Here is an 18,556-nt window from a genome sequence, read left to right as displayed (position 1 = left end):
CATATATATATATATATATATATAAAATACATACACGATCACATAACGTTCCAGGTCGCGATTTTCCAAATTAGCCAATTTAAACAATTTCAAAAAAAAAGCCTGTATTATAATTGGGACTAACTACAGCCATGTAGAAAATCTCGGAAAGCAAGGCTAGTCGTTAAACACCTCTAGATTGTAAATTAGTTTCCCAGTTATGGCTTTTCGAAACCGAGTTATGGCTGATTGATACGAATTCCACACCCTGCTCGCACTGACCACAGTGCTGAGGTAAAATATCCTGAGTGGTGGACGCATCTTGAGTAAGAGTCCCCTTGCCGTCCGGCTAATCGTGGGCGGTTTTTGTGGTTTTCCTCTTCATATAACGCAAATATAGCTATTAAAAAGTCCTCCATGAAGGCAAATTTCTCCCAACACTTGATTCTGGAGTTCCATTGTCTTCTGTGTTAGGTTCAAAATTACTAGGCCAAGGGCGTTGAGCATCGGTAGTCATAAACGCAAAACTTACATCGGCTATTCAATGACGTTTAGAAATAAAATGAAAAAAGTATGATTAATCACATTCCAGAATTAAATAAGTTTTTTCACTTTGATTTCAAAATATTTTTAACGATTAATTTTTAATGTGACAAAAGAAAGCTAATGAAACAATACTAAATAATAAGTATACTAATAAGTAGAATATAAATGACACAGCAAATAAAATTGCTTTAAAAAATAGAATTATTAAAGTAAAATTTCATTAGCGCTGACAATTAATTAATAGTAGTATTAATTAAAAAACTTACAATTGTCAAGAATATGGTAATTTTTAAATTTATTTTTGTTAGATAAAATACATATAATAATTTCGTTGATGAATTTTTATACATTTAGGATTGTTTCAGTTTAACTAAAATTTTACTTTAATATTTCATTTTCTAATTTTTGCTTATTATACAAGAAAGAGTCAAAATTTATAACATGAAAGAATAAATCTTTCTCTGTTATAACAATGTATAACAAAAAGTTAAACAAACATGAGTAAATATTTAAAATGTTTTATTTTAACGAGTTAGAATAAAATTACTTTAAAGACTCATTGACGTAACTAATAATGAAACCTTTAGTTATATCTTTGCAAATAAACATTTATATTGAAAATATTTTTCATTAACTGTAGTTAGTTTAACTTAATTAAAATTTAATTCGAAATTTCATATAGAGAAATTTTATTTATTAATGCTGAAAATTTGTATTTATTTACGTTACATAATGTATAAAATATAATACTTGAATATATTTTTAAATAAATTTTAAAAAAATGTTCGTAGTTCCTTTTAAATAAACTAAATTGGGTAAAAATGAGTGATTGAAGCAATGTTTTATTCCAAATACAAGCTCACATAATTTCAAATACACTGTGATTTTCGAGTTCTTTTTAGATATGTTTTTAGTTCTTATATAGTTCTGCTCGTAAAAAATCTTTCGGGCAACTTAATAAAAACATATTTTCAAAAAATGTGGAAGTAACTGATAAAAACAGCTTTTCAGCCTACTTCACTTGCCAAGAAAAAAAAATCGAAAATCGAGAGAGATGCGAATTTGCATCAAATGATTTGAAATTGAAGCTTATCGTAGACTCTTACAAAATCATTAAAGGAAAAAAAATTTAAAGTGTTGTACGATACGTGATTTTCAAAACCGAAAAGCTAATAAATCAGTTCAATTTTAAGTATAATAAAAAAAACGCGATTTGGAACCATCGACCATTTGAATTTTACGCGGTGTTATCTGACTTATCGAAAAGAGAATAATAATAAAAAAAATATTTTATGAAGCATTTATCATATCACAAATAATTCATTTTTGTTAGAGTTATGATTTGCAATAAAAATACGTTTACAGGACGAACATAAAATATGAAATGATAAACCGTTATTATAAAGATTTTGTTGTTGTTTACGAAATAAAGGCTTTAAAAACATATTTTACGTAGCTTATTTAGTGTTTTAAAAAATAATATATAGTTCTAAGATATATAATAAAAGAAACATTTTGCTTTACTTGTTTACTTCATTGGTTTAAAACATATAAGTATATAGTGAAATTTGACGCGTTTCAAGCGTTCAGAAATAAGCCCCCACTTCTCTGGACTAGCCAAACGTGATTGAAGAAATCAGAGTGATTTGAAACATAAAACGTATGGTTGCCGACGAAAAATGAAATGAATGTGAAAAACAAAACTATGAAAACCACGATAGGAGAGAGAGAAACAAAACAAAACAAAAAAAACTTAAATAAAACTAGAAAAACTGTCGGTGCCGTTCTATGCGACAAACATGCTCCAATTTTTTTGTAACCGTCGTTGAACAGCCGACCCAATTTTATGAGTATACGACTACTAATGTTCAATTCAGTTATCTTGTAATTTTGAACTCAATCCAGAAGACAAGGGAACTCCTGGATCGAGTATTGGGAGAAATTTGCCTTCGTGGAGGAATTTTTGATGAAGCTCACCCGCATTTGCTTTACATTGAGAGGAAGACCACGAGAACCACCCACGGTTAGCCTGGCAGTAAGGACTCTCAACCAAGATCCGTCTACCACTGAGGATATTTCACGTTAGAACTGTGGTCGGTGCGAGCCGGATTCGAACCCGGTTCGCCTCATTGGAAGGCGAACGCTCTATCCCCTGAGCCACTCAATTCTATTTTCTGTTTTTCGTTGGCAACTTTAGGTTTCATGTTTCAAATCACTTTTGTTTTCTTCATTCAGGTTTGTTGAGTCTTAAAAATGAGCGCCTCATTTTAAAGTGCTTGAAAAACATCGACTTTTATTACCATCTTCATATTTTTTTTNCCAAACGTGATTGAGGAAATCAGAGTGATTTGAAGCAAAAAACGTATGGTTGCTGACGAATAATGAAATGAATGTGAAAAACAAAACTATGAAAACCACGATAGGAGAGAGAGAAACAAAACAAAAAAAAATAAATAAAAACTTAAATAAAACTAGAAAAACTGTCGGTGCCGTTCTATGTGGCAAACATGCTCCAATTTTAGTTTGTTTTCTCATCTTTATTTTTCTGTTTTATACATTTTTTTCATTTCTAATTTTTCTTGTAACCATCGCTGAACAGCCGACCCAATTTTATGAGTTTACGACTACTAATGTTCAACTCCGTTATCTTGTAATTTTGAACCCAATCCAGAAGACAAGTGAACTCCTGGATCGAGTATTGGGAGAAATTTGCCTTCGTGGAGGAATTTTTGATGAAGCTCACCCGCATTTGCTTTACATAGAGAGGAAGACCACGAGAACCACCCACGGTTAGCCTGGCGGTAAGGACTCTCAACCAAGATCCGTCTACCACTGAGGATATTTCACGTCAGCACTGTGGTCGGTGCGAGCCGGATGCGGAATTCGTATCGACTGGGATTCGAGCCCGGTTCGCCTCATTGGAAGGCGAACGCTCTATCCCCTGAGCCATTCACTTCTATTTTCTGTTTTTCGTTGGCAACTTTAGGTTTCATGTTTCAAATCACTTTTGTTTTCTTCATTCAGGTTTGTTGAGTCTTAAAAATGAGCGCCTCATTTTAAAGTGCTTGAAAAACATCGACTTTTATTACCATCTTCATATTTTTTTTTGATGCCAATGAAATTTAAATCACATATATATTTCCGCTTACTTTTTAAGAAATTATTTACATAATATGTTAATTTTTTGATTCAATTACTCTTTTAATGTCGGTGATAAATCATACACCTTATTTGGACTATATGGTCATATATGAATAGTTGGAGAACTTCATTGTTTTAGATTTTAATATACAGGGTCTTAAAATCTAATATGCATATTTTTTCTATCTTATTTGATTTCTGGTGTGTTACATTTGATGATTTTATTTTATTTTTGGTGTGCTCTATTATATAAGAAATAAAGTGATCTTGAGCGAGTTTTAAAATAAGATGGAAATCATTTGTATGGAAGTTTGGCTTATTTATTTTCTTCTCAATGAAGGAATTCATTATTTGAAAAAGATCTTCATATAATGAGTAACTTTATTAGTTTTTTTTATCATCAGTAAACAATCTTGACAATCTAGTAAAGTAGGCTTAAATTAAATACGTTACTCTATTCAACCTCGCGTTTGATTCCTACTCAGAAGACAAGAGTCAAAAATAAGGACACGATATTTCTTCTTGAAAGCTCTTTTGAGTGAAGCTGAACAGCATTCAGTTTTTTTAAAACATCCAACAGCTTACCACAATTATAACAATTACCTATAATTTTTATTAACATAAATAGGTTTCAAAACATCGTTTGATAGACAGAAAAACTGTGATCCGTGTCTTAATGTTGATATTTTGCGTCAGAGTTGTCAATGAAAGCTAAAAGAAGTAAGAGACAGTCCTTACTAAACTTAGAAAAAAACTATTAAAATTACTATACTCTATGGTAAACTCATTTCTGTTAATAAAAATAATAATTTAGGTAGCAAGCAACAAACGTTATGTATATAAACGATTCAAGTGGTATCCGTTTCCGATCGTAAATCCTGGAATTCAAAATTAAACTTCTTATTGTTAATTTTACTGAAATCATTATCAAAGCGCTTCGGTAACAATTGAATCTGTTGTGGACTGATTGTAAAGGTATGGTTCCCGGTAGAATAGTCAAACCTCACTGGCTGCGGTCAGTAAGCGGGTGAATGACAACTTCGATCAGCTTGAGTAGGGACAGAGGGTGCACGGTATCGGTCTTCGTTAAACTGTTCTACCTCAAAGTGTTCGAATTCGCTCTCAGGTCGCTAGGCTGTCAAATCCGGGAGACAACCTCTCTGCAGAGGATCGAAATTGTGATGGGGTGTCTTCGGATCATTCTCAGAGATTTCTCAAGACCATCGCCTGCACCTCATTGCTCAGCTCCAGTACGACGAAAATAAGCAACTACAACTACTTGTGAAAACTAAGCCAATTACCATAATATGAGTATGAAGTATTTCCTCTCCCGCTAACACGTTAACGTGGTTCATTCAATTTATCTGATATAGCGAATGAAATACAATTAAATGCTAAATTGCGGGCAAAAAAGTATATTTTGTTCAATTAGAGATATAAACTGTCAAATATCATTGATCTATCGGAGGAGCCATCCCCTCTGCAGAGGATCAAAATTGTTATAGTATCTTTTCGGATCATCCTCGAAGGTTTTATCCTGACAGTCGTTGATAGCTCATTCTGTTACTCTAGTGGGATGTAAGTAAAGTACCTAACTCCCTCTGTAAAAATTGCCATGATTTTGGTGCTAATATAGCCAGAAAAGCAATAAATTTTACCATATTCTGGTAATTTTAACCATGCTCAGTGTACTATTCAAATAAGAGCTGGAAATTCAAAATCAAAACAATTTGTATATATTTTTTTGATTTACATGTTTATTGATTTTTTAATAAAATAGTTAAGAAATACCATCAATTTCTCCGTTAGATACTATATTTTTTTTCTTCAAACAAATGTTAAAACAATTCGCTAATAATTGAAAGAGTGTTTAGAGAAACGGTGGCTTTTACAACTGTTAACGGATACTATTCTTTTTCTAACCATCCATTCAATCATGAAATTGCTTCTTCTCTCTTCGGTTTCTAATTTAGAGCAACTAATTCATCTCTTCATGGACAATGGGAGAAGTGTCTTCAATCTCACTCTTGCTGTTTTTTCCCTCTTTAGATGTGGAAGAAGTGATACGATAGAAAAATAAAAGATAGCATTTAAACTACAATAAAGCTCTTAGAATGGTTTCTTTTAAAAACACTATTCTGTATTAAAAAGAAAATATTTGCTTTCCTATAGGTGAGATGTAAGTCTAGTTCAAAGAATACTAAGCAAATTTTGAAAGAAAAACACACAACAAAATTATAATAAAAATTCGTATTTTAACAATAAATCTTTGGAAAAAAAATATATTTCAAATTTTAATAAATATTTGGTCAAATGTACACTTTTTTATTGGCGTATTTTTCGATGTTTAAAACGGACTGTTCATAAAATCCTTCTTTTTTCTTTCCAAATTGCCATAAAAATCCACATTGGATTTATTCCAATGGGCTTTGGCTCAGGGGATAGAGCATTTGGCTTCCAACGGAACCGAACCGGGTTTGAATTCCAACAATAGTAGGTCGATACGAATTCCGCATCCAGCTTGCACTGACCACAGTGCTGACATAAAATATCTTCAGTGGTAGGCAGATCATGGGTTAGAGTCCTCTTGTCATCAGGCTAACAGTGGATGTTTTTTGTGGTTTTCCTCTCCATGTAAGGCAAATGCTGGTTAGTTCTATCAAATGTCACGAAGACCAATTTCTCCCAATCCAGGAGTTCCCTTGTCTTCGGGATTAGGCTCAAAATTACAAGGCTACGGAGTTGATATTTGTAGTCGCAAACCCAAAAAATTGAGACTGCTGTTCAACGTTATGAAATAAAATAAAATGGGCTTTAATCAGTGTGGCAAAAAAAATATTTTGCATTTTTTTTCGTATGCTTCTTGATGCACCTATGAAGAGAAAAACAAACTACCTTGAATAACTTTTGATCTAGTGATCGGGTTTTCAAGTACTAGGATTGAATTTTAATGGTTTGAGAGAGTGACCTCACATATGCTAACTTGTTAGTGCATACGATATTTTAAATTACGAAATTAGACATAAAAACTTACTCTGAATAGACATGCCGTTCATTCGGATTTCTAACCCCAAATGCCAAATTGGCCCTTTCTTTTGGCGGTTTTTTATGACAAACCCCCAAAATACCGCCGCAATCCGGGAAATATGATATCTTAATGTCAATTTTACTTTTTGCGTATTTTCCCATAGCTCTGGAGATTTTTGAGCGAATTGAAAAACGATTGCACACAATTTTAAATTCGTTTCTGCAAAAGTAATTTTATGCAAAAACTAACTTTTTAATAATTATTTTTCTTATTATTTTATTTAATAATAGTCCGAAATATTTTGAATTATAAGGTTTAAAAATTATTGCATCTTTTTAAAGAATGTATTTTAATGTCAAAATATAAAATTTGTCAAAATATAAAAATGTAAAATTCATGTCAAAACATAAAACGTGAATGAAATTGGTAAAATTGGTTCTGAGGAATCGAATTTAAAATATACAACTTCTTTTAATTTTGTTTTCTCATTATCTTTTCGACTGAATTCGTCCAAATTTTATACTTTAAGTCTTTTTATTAAAGCGTAATTCAGTAATCCTTGTTATTTAAATGTTTTACGGCTATTATTAAATAATAAAAAAATGATGAGTAATTATTAATTCCTTTTTTGCATGAACTTATGGTTAATAAATAAATTTTATACAATAAATAAATTTTATTGAGGGCAAAAATTTATCAATTCGCTTAAAATCCTGGAGATGCAAACTACGCAAAAAGTAAAACTAACTTTAAAGAATCCAAACTTTGGATTGCTCTCCTGACCAAACTATCGGGATCCTATTTTCCAAATTGAGCCTGCTCCCTGTATTTTGGGGATCAAAAATCCGAATCTAACGAAAAATAAAAGTTTTTTGCATTAAAAAAAAGTTCGTTTTTCCGTCTGATTTCTTAACTTGAAATATCGTCTGCACTAACTAATTAGCATATTTGTAGTCCTCCTCTGAAACCATTGCAATTGAGTCCTAATACGTGAAGATCCGATCATTAAGTCAAAATTTTTTTAGGATAGTTCGTTTTTCTTCACACTGTGCAAGTACCAATTGCGTATCCAAAACTATGCGCATTTGGTGCAAGTCCAAAAAATTTTTTCCAACTCTATTTTTAAGATGGCCTTTTCCACCAAATATGAACAGTAGAAATCACTTGTCCAGCAGTCGACTGTGTTTTCTGCTATACAGTCCAGTCCATTTCCAAATTATTAGACGCACTATGAGATTCTATATAAAATCTTAATTATCAAGTTATAATATACAGCTTTATTGTTTTTACTCGTCAGAAGCTGGTTTGCGCTTGTTTACGTTCGCGTATATAATGGTTAACATTGTAATGCAATACGTTAATAATAAATACAAATAGGAAGTATATAAAAAATCTCCTGAATAAAAACCCATTACATTTATGTTTAAATAAAAAAAGTATTGCATATAAACTAGTGCAAAACATGTCATTATTAAAAAAGTAGAGTGTGTTTAATAATTTGTTCTAACTATTGCAGTATAATAATAGAATTCTTGATATAATAAACGTTCTATATTTATATAATATATCGTCTAATTTATCCAATCGTCGAATTTATATTATATGTCCCCAAATTTAAACAATTGATACACGAACATAAACATGTACAAACCGGCTTCAGTCGCGTAGAAACAATAAAGCTGTATAGTATCACCTGATAATTAAGATTTTACGTAGAATCTTATAGAGCGTTTAATAATTTGGAAAGGGACTGTATATAGCCATCACATCAATGTGTTCATTAAAATACGTAATATTATAATATTTAACACTGACGCGAGTTTCTGCTAATGACCACTTAATTCGATTGATTACCACTTAATCAGGTAACCACTTAGTGTCACTTATTTCCAGTATTTGTATTTACATATTAATTTGTAACTTGAGGACAGACTATATGAACCACTTGAATATAAGTGGTGAATGATTTTAAAATGCAAAAAAGTAAAAGTTAAGTGTAAAAAAGTACCCCTCTTGAAATCGTACTTCATTGTTGCATATTTCAGGTCCTCTCCTTGGGAGCTGATGTGTTGCCCGAATACAAACTTCAGAAACCACGTGTCCACAAGTGGACCATCCTTCATTATTCACCGTTCAAAGCAGTCTGGGACTGGATTATCCTGTTGCTCGTCATATATACAGCAATCTTCACGCCATACGTCGCGGCCTTCTTGCTGAATGAGGAGCGACTGGACAATGATGGCCCCATTGTCTACATCGACCTCATCGTAGACGTCATGTTCATCATCGATATCGTCATCAACTTTCGCACCACTTACGTCAACTCGAATGAAGAAGTCGAAGGCCACCCGTGTAAAATCGCCGTCCACTATCTCCGGGGATGGTTCATCATCGACGTGGTGGCCGCCATTCCATTTGATCTACTGCTGGTTGGAAAAAACTCCGATGAGGTAAAAATATAAAACTGCTCGAGTGGAAGTTTGTATAGATTTTTTTTCTTTTTTTAAAGTGAAATTTCCTTAAAACTCGACGGAAGAAATCAAATTTTTATTCATTTATTCATTCATTGAATAGTGAGTATAATATTAGATGAATACATACATTCGGGATTCATAAGTCCCGCAGAAGAAAACACCACTGGGACATATGCGTCCCATCTGAAATAACCAGTAGGACATATATGTTCTCACCACCTTCATTGCTCAAACAATAAACAATATTCTGCAAAAACAAAACAAAAATTTATGTTCACCTTATTTGATCTATTAAATTCGTAATTTGTTTTTTTTTTTATTGATAAAGAAAAAAACATCTCTGAAAGGGTTAAGGTTAAAAATTCTGTGTTATTTGATCTTTACGTTTGGATTATGTTCAAATTTGAATCTGTTTTGATTTTGAATTATTTACTGTTTTTTGTAATAATTTTTCTTCAAAATTAAATAATTTTTTTCAAATTTTTTTGAAAACTCTTTACACTTAAAAGCTAATTTCAGTGATTTTTTTTGTTAATATTAACAATTTGAAAAAAGAATATATAAGATGTATGTAAAAGCTTCTGAATAAAATTGAAAAAAATGGCATGAAAACTGAACTGTTTTTATGATGGTCTTTGCTTTAAACTCATTATTTTTAATAAAATAACTCATAATTTTTTTATCTTACTTTTCAAGGATAGTTTTATTTTCATCTTTGATTTTCCTGTAAGATTCAAACACTCTAAAACACTAAAATCTTACGATAGAAAAATAAGAAGCACTTTTTATGTCTAGTGTAATATACTAAGTAAACTTCTTACCAGACGTATTGATCGCGTATTCGATACTAATTTTATTAGACATTGCAGAAAGCGAATTTAAAAAAATTACAAATTGGAGAAAGTATGCAGTGGCTGCCTATGAATTTTTAATTAAAATTAAAAATCAAGATCGAGTCTCTTCCTAACTGGCCTTAAGAGTAATATATTTTATCGAAATATTTTGTTCGAATTTTTATTTTCTTATATGCTGCATCACAAACTAAAAAAAATACTTGTTTAAAGTTGATTTAACTCCAAAATTTCCGTAATCTTTTTTGACTACACATTATTGGTGTACTTAAATTTCTTTGATTATTTAAATGATTCATCAAGATTATTATTATTAATATTATTATTATTATTACAACTTACTAATATTACAATTTATTAGTATAACAATTTATTAGCATAACTATTTATCATTATTATATTACTTTTTTAATAATAATTATTATTATAATTTTCATTATTATTATTATTACAGTTTTTTATTATTTATCATTACCATAATATTATTATTGAAATTATTATTTTTTGGCTCATTTGAATATCCTTAAATTTCGAATATCATTGTAAATTTCAAATAACAATCTAAGACACGAACAATTTGAAGGATTACTAGGAGTTGATGTAGCCCACCTACTGGCAGGAAATACAATAAAGCGAGAGATAATATTTATTCTTTTACGAAGGAATAAGAGCAACCTGTTACTTTTTAAACACAATTACACAAATTCAATAAAATATTATTTCATCCCCTTTCCATTTTATTTAATTGTCTAACAGTTTATTATAATAATCACAATATTTTTAAATCATTTTAATTTAATCCTGAATAAATATTTAAATATTATTATTAACTAATTTAAATTCACTGAATTAAATTCATATGAACTTCTCAGTTCATATTCTACCAGAATATGTTATTATAATTTTGAACTATTTTGCATAGAACTATTTAAACTCTAGTTAAAATCACAAATTGGAATTTATTTTAACTTTAAAAACTAGCAATAAAAATATAAATAATTTGTTATTCATGTTAATTTGCGTAACAACAACAGATGAAATTATTACATTCTAAAACGTGCAAAACTATAACGTTCATTATCATAACTTTATTCATTATTATATATTTTTCTTTAAAAAAGTAATAACTTAGTAACTGTTATTTTTATTTTCATCTTAATGATTTCAAATACTGCTTTCATTTGAAATTTTTTAACTTATATCCTTTTCTCCATTTTTCTTACCAAAATTCATATTATGATCGATACTATAACTATTTCTTCTTATCTAAAGGAAAGCTATTTAGAAAATGAAAAAGAATACAAATTGAATATAAGAAAGAAATGAGTTTTGTGCGCAATACATTAATCATCATTACCGCAAACTAAAGCCGACATTTTAGAAACAAGTAAAATTCTTATAGTACCTTGATAAGTACTTTATGACCTTTTCTGACCTTAGGTATACTGTTTAAAATATCACTGTCAGTCGAAAATTACTTTAAATTATAATTCATTGAAATATTAATGCATTATCATTACTACCACTACAAAAACTGTTTTCCAAAACTTCCTTTATAGTATTCTTATTAAAACTGCACCAATTACCATAATATCAGTATTACGTATTGCCTCTCATGCTCACACGTTAACGCAGTTTATTAAATTTACTTCACATAATGAATGAAAAATAAATAAATGTTGCAATACTTGCAATGACCTTTTTCATCAAATAGAGCTATAAGCTATCAAAGATCACTGATCAATATTTGATAAAGTGGAGCTGTCCTATCCAATGGCTAACGTTTAACCAATCAGAATGTTCCATTTCGTTTTTATATATATATATATATNTATATATTGACTTACAAAATTAAAAGCTACAAATTAATTAATAAAAGCAAAATTACTGCAAAAACTGAAAAATAATTGACTTTCTGCCTAAAATAGAAAATTTACTGAGAGTAAAATTAATTTTGTTAAACTCGCATGGATGTAAATATTTTTTTTAATGTGTATGTTACGTAATAAAAATTGTTTTATGTGTATTGCTATCTTCCGTTAATTAATTTAAGCAAAATTCTGTTAACTATTCTTCTTAGTTACGTGTACTTTATATTATTATCATTTTTTAATTACTAAATATACACCTTCTTATTTTATAAATTAATTCACATTCTCTAAATATTTTTAAAAGCAGTTAAATAATCCTTCTTACGAATTACTTTAGGCCTATATTGACGTCTGTAATTACAAAAAAGAAAAAACACAGAAATTCTTTGAAGCAAACAATCTGCCCCCGTGGAAAATATTGTTGGGTAATCGCGAATTGGCTAAGAAGAAGTGGAAAACAGGTGTTCTTGAAAGGAACTAACTCCTTTGTCAGTACCGGCTGATGTGCAGTCGCTGAAGGAGTTTTAGTCTTTAAACAAGTTTTCCCAGAAACAGGAAGAAAAAATCACATGCCTTAATTAGTATATAATTGCAGTTATTAAATATTGCAATCCTTTAAAATATTGATTAATGCGTTATATTCCTTTTAAATAAAGGAGCATTAATTGTTCAAAGAAAAATACTTAACTAGTTTAGTTTTCTTAAATAGGCCTTTTCTTGTATTTAAAATGCACTATAAGAAATTCCGGATTAAAATACGTTATTAATTATTGGAACTTTGGAAGCTTCATTCGTAAAATCCATTTTACAGTAAAATCCGTTTTTACCGCAAAACATTATACTGCAATTTTTTGCAGTAATATTTATTAAATAAGAGTAATCCATTGACTTTACGGTAATTGTTACTGTAAAACTTACGGTATATCAGAATTTTTGTTTCATAACATGTTCCGTTAAAAGTGGTTTTTACAGTAAGAAGTACTGGCAACCTGAGTACCTGTACTTTTTATCGTACTTTAATAAGGTAATTTTTACAATGTGAGGCTTTAGTATTTTGCGCAGTCAAGTATTTTAATTAGATGCTAAATTACAATATATTTCTATTGAAATTTTTATTTATTATGTTTATTCAGTTACTAAAAATGTAAAAAAAATATATATTCTATGTCGTGTAAAAAATAGTTTTGCAAATGGTGGAATCAAAAAATTTTGTATTCCTACTTTTATTTAATTCTATGTTTTTAGTTTAATGCTACTTAGTTGACATTCGTTTGAGGAAAAGAAATTGCAATTAACTAAACATTTGTATTTTAATTAAGTTTTTCTTATATTTAAATTGTGTAATCAATGTTTTATGCAGGTTAAATGTATGAAATTTATTATAGACAGAGAGAATTAAACATTTATTTGTCATCATAATATTATAAAATATTTCAGTTACATTGTTTAGGTATCGCGGTAATTCATATACTAATAATAGTAAAATAACCTTTTATTTACCGAAAAAACAGAATTTTGTAAATGAACGAATCAAAGATATTTTTATTTTCTATTTTTTATGTTCATAATTTATTATTTTGATGCAATTTAATTGATTTTTTAATGTGAAAAACCTACCTAACACAACATTTTTACTTAAACTACTATTTACTTTTCCCTGAAATGAGGCATATGTGTTTCATGCATGCTTAAAAAATAATATTCATTACAGAATAAAAGAATATGAAGCATTTTATTTAGTTAACATAATTACGAAGTATTTTAGTTTTATCATTTATATATCATGGTTATCCGGCTACTAATAAGAGATGTTTACAAAAAATGTGTTTAAATTTTACGTTCCTCATAATGTATTTTATTCTAAATTGGAAAAAAATAGAATTGTTTAAATGGAAAAATGAAAAAAAAAATGTTTTTCTCTTTCCTTTTGAACGAGGAAAAGAAAAGATACGTTTGTGTACAGAAATTAATAATAAAACAATGTTCAATGCTTTTTTACAATCAAAATGAAGGTTTCTAAGCTGAATAAGTTTTACTACTGAATTAAAACAAAAAATTTTAATCTTTATCATTGTGTTACAGCCTGTGCGCAAAAGCAAATATATCGTTAATATTTGAAGAATTAAACTTTTCCTTTGAATAATATTGTTTTTGATAAGCTGTGCAAAAGAAATAACCCTCCGAATACTTTTCCCCATGAACTATTTTTATTTTATTTTCATGGAATTATGATTTGTTTACAACAAATTTTATTAAAATTACTGATAAGGGTAAAAAAAAAGGAGAAAATATCCCCGTTTTTTAACCTGCGTATAGTATTTTCATTTTTTAATTTATTTTTAATTCTGTTTTTTAACTTTGTATTTTTTTTGATTCGTAAGGCAATATAATCAGAACAGACTAGAATTGCTTTTATTTATTACTCTTTGAATCGTTTTTTATGAAACGTAATTTTAAAATCTAATTCTTTTCCTCATAGTTTTAGTGGAAAAAGCTGCTTCGGGATGTTTTCCAAAAGTCAGGTGGAAAAAAATTGCATCTTTATAAAATAAAACACTTCTAAGAGTTGCTTTTATCTATTAGAGTAAAAGTTTCACCTAAAAGAAGGATTTTACAATAGTTTGAATCGAATAATTCTTATTCAATATATATATATATATATATATTTGTTTAANTATATATATATCGCTTTTAAAAACTTTGTTCCAATTGTTATAGATGATTATGTTTGGAAGCATAATGATAATCAACTATTTTAGAGTCATAATTTAACCCCAGTAGAGTTTTAGTTTCATCCTAATAATATATGATAAACTTATAAAACTCTTAAGTTTTCTAATACCTCCAAACCTCGCTAAATATATAGTTTCACAAATCGTATAGGACATTTATAATAAAGTTCTCTTTGTTTTCAAATATTTATTTTTAGATATTTATAACTCATCAGTTATTCTAAGATTACAAGGCAATCTCGTAATTCCGCTGTGGTTTGGCCGATAAAAGGAGTCGATTTTGTAATCGAACTCATTAGAATGAAACTTCAACTCTGAAACAGATGAATCAAACAGACAGAGATATTTGGAATCTCTTATAAGCATAATGCATTAACTTTCTCTTTTATCTGGTCATCGTATCAGGTTTTAATATGCTTTTAGTAACTCAATTAGATAAGTAGTCTGTGAAATTATCCTTAATGTCTGTAATTGCTTCAATACTTTTCCATTTTCTTAGTATTATTTACGTTTGATATATATCAGAACTTATGTTCTAATTGTGATGAATTTGTTGTAGTTATATAAACCAAAATCATCAATTAGGAATATCTCAAAATACATCAAATGATTTCGCGAACTACATCTCCCCGAGTTTGAATGGTTTTAAGTATCCTTCTCAGATTTGAGTCATTGCAGATGATTACATTTCACCAGAACCATTCCATTTAAATCGTGTTTGATGGTTTGACTCTGGATAAGGAATTATCATGGGGCTTAGACTGAGCTGGCTAATTGAGCAGTTGTCGATAAGCTTCAAGATATTTTTAGTCTGGCAGAGTTGATTCAAAATTAAAGAACTAATTCATTCTTTCAGATTAAACACGTCATAACATGAGAGGGTTAACTTTGATATTGTTCACAAAATTTCTTCTGACGTTTAAAAACTAAGCAATTTCTGGCATAATAAATTTTAATCTCATCGCTTTACCTAATTATTTATTACATTATTTAAATTGCAATTGCGGTTTTAAGTTATTCGATCATCGTGTCAAATTTTAATATGCTTTAAGTAACTCAAACAGATATGTATTTTGTCAAAATATTTCTAATGTCTGCAATTCCTTCAATTTTATCCGTTTATAACAGTATTATATACGTTTGATATATATCAGAACTTATGTTCTATTTTTGATGAATTTTTTACAGTTGTATAAGTCAAAATCATCAATTACGGATATCTCAAAATACATGAAATGATTTCGCAAACTACATCTCCCAGAGTTTAAATGGCCCTTAGTCATTATACATTATTTTTTTTATCATCAGTACCATTACATTTAAATCATGTTAGATGACTTATTTCTGGACAAGGAATTATCACGTGGTTTAGACTAAGCGTACTTATTGAGAAGTTGTTAAAGAGCTTTAAGATCGTTCTAGCTTGACACAGTTGATTTTTATTAAACTGTTCTATCGTATAGCTCTCGGCTTATACATGTCATCAGGCTACCAAAGTGAGGGGGAATCATCCACTCTGCAGAGGATAAAATTGGAGGATCATTCTCAGGAATGTTTCGAAGACCGTCGCAGCCCATTGTGCAGTTGTAGAACTGGGTTCAAATCCCAGTAATGTCTGGTCGATACATAAAGAAATAAAATAAAACAACCGACCAGCTCTGAATAAGGCATACAGAGTATTTTTTTTTAAATTCGCAATTTAAGAAAGATTAATTTTCACAACATAATAGGCGATGATACAAACAAATTACAACAAATAGGCAATGATACAAACAAACAAGTTAGACAATAGCTCACCACTAAAACTGGGTTGAGCGGCAACTACAAAATTAAATCCATAGTAAGTAAACCATAGAAAAGTGAAATCATGCAAAGGGATAAAACACCAGTATAAGGCAACCAATTATAAAAGATTATTTTATAAATGAGAAAAAAAAAGAGTTAAAAGGTGTTGAGATAGATAAATTTAAGAGAACAATGAAATCAAGTAAATTGTAAAATCAAAAGCCAAAAGGGCTTATAAAATCAGAAAAAGTTAAAATCAAAAGGGCTTGTAAAATCTAAAACTGTTAAAATCAGTTAGAGAAGTAGTTAAAAATAAGAAAAGCCAAGATAAAATCAATTAAAATCAAAAAAGGGATGCTAAGAACAAGAAAATTAAAACAGTCTAAAAAGTACAAAAGTCGAGTTAAAACAATCAAAACATCAAAACAAAAACTGATTAGACAATTAAAATTCAGCAGGATAAAAAGTGATAAAACGTGATAAAAACAGTTGAGGCAGCCGAATAAAATGAGAAATTGGTTACACCTAAGTGGACAAGATAAATGATTAAGTGTCTATACGTAAATTATTCTCAGAGAAGGACTAATCATGGGTAAGAATCCCCTTGCCGTCAGGTTAACCGTGGGAAGTTCTTGTGGTTTTCTCTCCATCCAACAAAAATACAGGTTAGTTCCAACAAAAAACCCTCCACAATGACAAATGTTTCCCAATTCTTGATCTAAGAGTTCGCTTGTCGTCGGGAATGGGTTAAAAATACATAGTCTACAGAGTTATCACTGGTAGTCGTGAGCTCAAGAATTGCTAACTAAAAATATCGGTTCTTCACCGACAATTATAGAAATTTAAAAAAAGCTACTACTAAAACTATCCTCGTCGTTAATTTAACATTTTGGTACAGTTATCTGGTTACTAAACTCACGTAAGAATGTTTTTTAAATCGCATAACATCCACATGCCTTAGAAAAATATATTAGCGAACCTTTCAAAAAATAACTATGTGTAACAATTTATAAAAACTATCTATGAAGAATGCAGCAATAAGAGATTATTAAGATTAGCCCACTGTATTTATTTCTTTAATAGTGTTCTTAATATTCTTCATTTCTCGATCATACATAAACACAATTAAATCCTTACACGTAAACAGCAGTAACAGTAAACATTGTAAATATTTTGTAAAAATGCTTAATTTTAATCCTCGAAATTTCCCTGTAAAAGTTTTTTCTTCATCACAGCAATAAAGAATTAACAATAAAAGAGTTCAAATTTAAGGCAGAACATAAGATGTACAGAATTTTAAATTTGTATATTCTTCATAAAAATACGGTTTAATTAAACTCTATTAGTTGTTCAATCCCTGATTTAAGCAATATTTATTTTGCAACAATAAAAAATCTACCATATTTTAAAAAATCAAATAACCGTACTAATAGTTTTTGCTACAGATATTTTAATCTAAAATTGTGTTTGAGACAGGTAATATGTCTTTCTTATAAAGAGTATTTGATGTTCAGGCATTTTTTCATCATGTTTCTATTCATAAATAAATCAATAATCCTTTGACCTTCACGAGAATATGCATCATAAATTTTTCTTAGCATCGTATCTGTAACGGTTTCTTTGACTTTTTTTTATTTGTGTTTAATGTGAATGATATTAATTTACATACGTAGAATAGTTTTGTTTTTTCAATAAATTCCAGACTTATTTCCAAAACTTACGTAATTAAAATAATTAAAAAAACTAAAATGTTAGAGAAAAAAAAACAAAGCATTTATTTTTCCAATTAGAAGTACTATATTTTATTTTTAGTGTACGAAAAAATATAAATGAAATTTATAAGAACAATGAGATAAGAGTTCTAAATTTTGATGAGTTGTGCGAAACGAATGCATTTAAATCCATTTCAATGATTAAAAAAAATAATGTTGACCAACGCACAAAAAACAGTGATTTAAAAACTATTTTAATAACAGGTTTCGTATATTGGAGTGATGTTTAGCTTATTTTTATCAAATTTTAAGGTTTATAAAACTAGCTTGGAACCCATAACTTTTATTGTAGATATTTTATGTCTATATTTTGAAAGATAATTTCATATTTTTTCAAATTTGAAAAATGAAAACAATTAGTTAATTGTAATTCTTAG

The 18,556-nt window shown here is 29.1% G+C and overlaps 1 protein-coding gene across 1 annotated transcript in view; it reads left to right on the top strand.

Annotated features, from left to right (window-relative positions):
- LOC107443883 (voltage-gated inwardly rectifying potassium channel KCNH6) overlaps window positions 1-18,556 on the top strand; it is a 398,114-nt gene that overhangs the window by 316,071 nt on the left and 63,487 nt on the right. The window contains exon 8 of the mRNA XM_071183149.1: window positions 8,740-9,144. Coding sequence (XP_071039250.1) covers window positions 8,740-9,144 — 405 coding nt within the window. The remainder of the gene's footprint in view (window positions 1-8,739; window positions 9,145-18,556) is intronic.

The sequence above is a fragment of the Parasteatoda tepidariorum genome, chromosome 7 (genome assembly GCF_043381705.1).
Source record: "Parasteatoda tepidariorum isolate YZ-2023 chromosome 7, CAS_Ptep_4.0, whole genome shotgun sequence".
Taxonomy (NCBI): Eukaryota; Metazoa; Arthropoda; class Arachnida; order Araneae; family Theridiidae; genus Parasteatoda; species Parasteatoda tepidariorum.
This window is presented reverse-complemented; position numbering and strand designations above follow the sequence as displayed.